The 5,304-nt window shown below is 52.9% G+C and overlaps 1 protein-coding gene across 1 annotated transcript in view; it reads left to right on the top strand.

Moving 5' to 3' along the window:
• Nucleotides 1–4,614, top strand: part of CCDC12 (coiled-coil domain containing 12) — a 21,120-nt gene extending 16,506 nt beyond the window's left edge. Inside the window, exons 3-7 of the mRNA XM_005428015.2 lie at nt 985–1,064; nt 2,344–2,405; nt 3,164–3,198; nt 3,586–3,662; nt 3,926–4,614. Coding sequence (XP_005428072.1) covers nt 985–1,064; nt 2,344–2,405; nt 3,164–3,198; nt 3,586–3,662; nt 3,926–4,005 — 334 coding nt within the window. The 3' untranslated portion in view covers nt 4,006–4,614. The remainder of the gene's footprint in view (nt 1–984; nt 1,065–2,343; nt 2,406–3,163; nt 3,199–3,585; nt 3,663–3,925) is intronic.
• Nucleotides 4,615–5,304: the final 690 nt, after the last annotated feature.

Here is a 5,304-nt window from a genome sequence, read left to right as displayed (position 1 = left end):
TCCACCCGTGCTCCGCTGACTTCCAAGGTCGGATTTTTGGTGCTTTCCATAAAAACCTGGTCTTCTGCTTCCCAACCTTCCCAGCTTTTCTTGGAGCCTTAATCCTGATTAATCCCATCCTTGTGGTTAATGAGCTTCACCTCCCTCATTATCCCCGTGGGCTGGGCTTTTCCATGGATCCTGCAGCCTCCAGAGTGTCCTGAAGCTGGGATGAGCTCCTGCAAACTGGATTTTCCAGGGCTGTGGCTTTGGGAATTCCTCTTGAGGCTTGCAGGGTTTGGCTCCAGCGAGGAATCACTCATGGGAATGAGGGTGTCCAATTATGGCCCAAATTAGATGGGAATATCCTGGGATTGTGGCTCAGTCCTGACTCCTGAGCTTCCCTGGAGGAGATGAAAACATGGAAAAGCTTCCAGCTGATGTTTGGGTCCTCATTCCCTCATCTCCACCATCCATTTATTCCAGAACTGGGATTTGCTCCCTGATTTCAGCACTTCCAGAAATGCTTGGATAACCACCTTATATCCTAAATAATCCCTTTTCCCCCCTGTCTTTCCCTGTAATATTTTTTTCCATGATTTTGGATCTTCCCCGGGGTCTCCATCCGGAGTATCCCAGTTTTTAGACCCAAAGGGTTGGAGCCAGGTGGGAATTGGGTTCCTCTCCCAGGGAACAGGGATAGGACAGGAGGGAATGGCCTCAGGTTGTGCCAGGGCAGGCTGAGGTTGGATATTGGGAATATTCCTCATGGAATGGGGAATGGGAGTCCCCATTCCTGGTGGGATTTAAAAGCCATGGATGTGGCACTTGGGGACACGGATCCCTGGTGGCCTCGGCTGGATTGGATGATCTTGGAGGCTTTTCCAGTCTCAACAATTCCATGATTTCAGCTGCCTCTGGCTCCTGATTCCAGCATTCCCGCTTTTCCTGAGTGCCCACTGGGCCATCCCAGGCTTTCCTCACTGCTCTTCCCACTTTCCCCAGGGAGATCAAGCTGCGGAATTACGATCCCGAGGATGAGGAGCTGAAGAAGAGGAAGCTGCCCCCGGCCAAACCGGCCTCAGGTGGGAGAAACCGGGAATGTGGGAAGGGAAACCAGGGCTTGGGGAGCTCTGTGCTCTTCCCAAGGTGGGAGATCCACTGGGATGAGGTGTCCGTGGAGGGGCTGGAATATCTGATCCTGTCACCCTCACACCCAGCATTGCACAAGAGGGGTGGGAACACTCCCAGGCCCAAATCCGAGGATTCATCCTCAGAGGAGCCTCCCGGAAATTCCGGCTGTTTTGTGTTGGATTTATCTTGGAGGAAATCTTAGGCAGGAGTTGAGGGCGTTGGGGCTGGAATTTCCTCACCCGGAACTTCCATAAATCACCTGAGCGGGGAAGTGAAGGAGTTCCCTGGATCGTGAAATGTGGAGTTTTGTGGAATAAATCCCTTGAAAAATGTCCTGAATAAAAAGGGAGGGCTGGGAATTCTGGCACTGCCCTTTCCTTGTGTTTTTGTAGGAGCTTAAAAGTTCTATGTGAAAGGAAAGTCATGGAAAGGCTGGAGCGTGTCCAGGGAAGGGAGTGGAGCTGGGGAGTTCCTGAGGGAGCTGGGAATGTTATCCTGGAGAAAAGGAGGCTCTGGGGGCTGCACAATTCCCTGACAGGAGCCCAGGGGAAATTGGCATCCGCTCCCAGGGAACAGGGACGGGAGGAGGGGGAATAACCAGGTTGGATATTGGGAAAATTCCACTTGTCCCGCAGTGGTGGAGCCCCATTCCTGGAGGGATTGAAATCCCTGTGGATGTGGCACTTGGGGACATGGGCAGTGCTGGCCTTGGCAGTGCTGGGAATGTTTGGACTCAACCCAAGAGGGCTTTTCCAACTGAAATTGTCCTTGATTCCATGAAATCCACGTGCTGGAGTGGACTGTGCTGCCTGGTGCCGCAGCCCCTCCATGGGTGGCTTTTTCCATGAGTGTTTTCCCATTATCCCGGATATCTCCAGAGCTTTCCCCATGGCCTGGGCTGGAGCTTGACTCCTCCAAAATGTCCCAGGCCTGGAAATGAGTCAGGGAGAGTAAAATTCCAGACCTTTGGAGCAGCTGATCCCTGAAGGTGTTGGGAAAAGAGGCCTCGATCCCAACCAGCTTCCAGCTGCCGTTGCTGTTTGTGGGATTTCCATCATTCCCAGATAATTTTCAGGAGGGTTTGGATATCGAAGGGATGTGCTCAGGTGTGGGCACCATGTCTTTAAGTAAAGCTGTGGGAATGGGGTTTTGGGGAAGCTTTTGGGACCTGAGCCTGGAGCGCTGGTGGAATTCCTGGTTTTCCAACACTGATCCTGTTTCCCCATCTAGTGGAGGACACGGTGAAGGAGCAGCTGGAAGCAGCCAAGCCGGAGCCCATCATCGATGAGGTGGTAGGTAAAGCTGGAATTCTTGGGAATCCAGAGTGGGGAATCCAGATTGGGAAATCCAGAGCTGGGAAATCCAGATCAGGGAAATCCAGAGCTGGAAATCTGGATCTCGTAATCCAGATCTGGGAAATCCAGAGCTGGAAATCCAGATCAGGGAAATCCAGAGCTGGAAATCTGGATCTCGTAATCCAGATCAGGGAAATCCAGAGCTGGAAATCTGGATCTTATAATCCAGATCAGGGAATCCAGAGCTGGAAATGCAGATCAGGGAAATCCAGACTGGGAAATCTGGATCTGGGAATCCAGATCTGGAAATCCAGATCTTGTAATCCAGATCAGGGAAATCCAGATTGGGAAATCTGGATCTGGGAATCTGGATCTTGGAATCGAAATCTGGGAAGTCTGGATGGGGAAATCTGGATCTGGGAATCTGGAGCTGCGAATCTGGATCTGGGGAGCCAGAGCTGGAAATCTGGATTGGGTAATCCGGATTGGGAAATCTGGATCTCGGAATCCAGAGCTGCAAATCCAGAGCTGGAAATCTGGATCTGGGGAATCCGGATCTGGGAAATCCAGATCTGGAAATCTCAATTGGGAAATTTGGAGCTGGAAATCGGGATCACAGAATCCAGATCTGGGAAACCCAGAGCTGAAAATCTGGATTTGGGAATCTGGAGCTGAAACTCTGGAGCTGCTCCGTGCCAGGTCCAGGCTGGAGTGTTGCCTTTCCCTTTCACTGGATGTCTCCTCTCCTTGCCTAGGATTTGGCGAACTTGGCTCCCAGGAAGCCCGACTGGTGAGTGCCTATGGAATGCTGCTCCTGGGAAAAGGGGGTTGGAGTCAATGGGGGGGGTCCAACACCTTGAGGTTGTGCTGGAAATATCCAGGAAAACCTGAGCTGAGGGTTAAAAGTGCCAGGAAAATCCCATGGGAGGTTGGAACGAGCTGGTCTTTAAGGACCCATCCAACCCTGAGCATTCCATGATTCCATGGAACTGGGAAACCCTCCTGGCTGTGGAGAAAGACACAATTCCCTTTCCCTGCTGATTCTTTGGAATGCTTTTCACCGAGGAACGAGTTGGTTTTGGAGTGGTGGCACTTGGGAAAGAGAAGGAATCTCCGCTGGGAAAGGTGGGCCCTGCCTGGCCATGGAGCTGTCCTGACCTTGTGGCTCTCCTCCCAGGGATTTGAAGCGGGATGTGTCCAAGAAGCTGGAAAAGCTGGAGAAGAGGACCCAGAGAGCCATCGCGGAGCTGATCCGTGCGTTCCGGAGCCGCGGGAACGGGGTGGCTCATTCCAGAGGGATTCCCTGATCCATGCTGGGAGCCCGCTGGGCCAGGGAGGGATTGGTGGGGCTTGATCCTTTCCCAAGTGGATCTGGGAAGCTGTTGGTGCCAAAGGAGCTTCCCAAGGAGGCTCCAGGAGCACCTGGGTTGTGCCAAGGGAAGGGTTTTGGGGTCCTGCGCTGGGTCACTCCCAATCCAACCCATCCATCCCTTCTCCATGTTTTTTTTTCCCGGCAGGAGAGCGCTTGAAAGGGCAGGAGGGGGAGCTGGCGTCGGCTGTGGGATCAGCAAAGCAGGAGGGAAGCGACTCCGACTGAGGAGAATCCATCAGGAACGGGCTCCGGATCTGCCTCACACCGACCCTGTGTCCCTCAGTCCCTCCCTGCTTGGGACTGCTCATCCCTCTTCCCAAACTTCCCCAGTCCTGCTGTGCCTGGAGGAGAGGCAGATCCAAGGAGCCTGGCTGGCTGCTGAGGAACTTCCATGGAAAACTTTCTGGGATCTGGGGGGTTGATGGGAGCAGGACAGACCGACCCAGTTAGCTGGAACTTCCTTGGAGCAAGGAGAAGTGGGAAAACTCTGGGGGCTGGGGCTGGAAAGGTCAATCCAGACTGGCTGGGAAAGGAGGGAGATGCCAGCAGCCCTTGGAAAAGCAGGATCATTTCCCAGCGATTGGAGCTCCTGTTCCTGTGCAGACACTCCTGAGCTCTGAGTATTTGGGAATATCCATGGCCAGCCCCAGAATCCTGGGAAGGGGCAGTGTGGCTCGGGAATCGTTGGCTGCTCTGCATCCGGCTGAGTTTAATGTGGGATTTGCTTTGCTCCCGAATTTCCCAACCCTCCAGGAGCGTGTCCTGCTCCTCGTCTTGGGTTGTTTTTTATTGTTAATGGATCTTTTCCTAATAAAACAATTCCATGTGGAAAAAGTTGTTAATTGTCCTGCAGAGGAGTGGGAAGATGAGCAATGGGATTAAGACCATGGAAGTTGGAGTGGGATTGAGCCCATGGAAATTTGAGGAGGAGCAGTGGGATTGAGTCCCTGGAAATTGGAGGAGGAACAGTGGGATTAAGCCCATAGAAGCTGGAGTGGGATTGAGTTCATGGAAATTTGAGGAGTAGTGGGATTGGGTCCCTGGAAGTTGGAGGAGCAGTGGGATTGAGCCCATGGAAGTTGGAGGAGGAGCAGTGGGATTGAGCCCATGGAAGTTGGAGGTGGCCACGGCAGGTCAAGCACAATTCCTGGGATGGGCTGATCCGGGTTATTGTGTGATCCAGGTTCCTGGGGTGATTCCAACCCCATGCCTCTGGGAAAACATGAGCGGGTGGGATCTGCCAAGCTGATCCTGCATTTTCCCTGGAAAACTATTATAACTCTGGGAGATCTCGGAGGATGGTGCTGGAATCCTCTGGGTTTGATTCCAAAGAGGTTTTATCCCAAGGGGAAACATCTGGCACCAACAAAAGATTCCAGCTGGGATAAGAAGAGCTGTTCCTGGTAATTCCCACATCCTGCTGTCTTTTTCTTGGTGGATCATTCCTAGGGTGATGGATCCTTGTCCCTGTGCCAGGATCTGCTGCTTCCCACTGCTCCATCTGCTGCTTCCCACTGCTCCATG

Source organism: Geospiza fortis, unplaced genomic scaffold, assembly GCF_000277835.1.
Source record: "Geospiza fortis unplaced genomic scaffold, GeoFor_1.0 scaffold178, whole genome shotgun sequence".
Taxonomy (NCBI): Eukaryota; Metazoa; Chordata; class Aves; order Passeriformes; family Thraupidae; genus Geospiza; species Geospiza fortis.
Note: the sequence above shows the minus strand (reverse complement) of the source record. Positions and strands in the feature narration are given on the sequence as shown.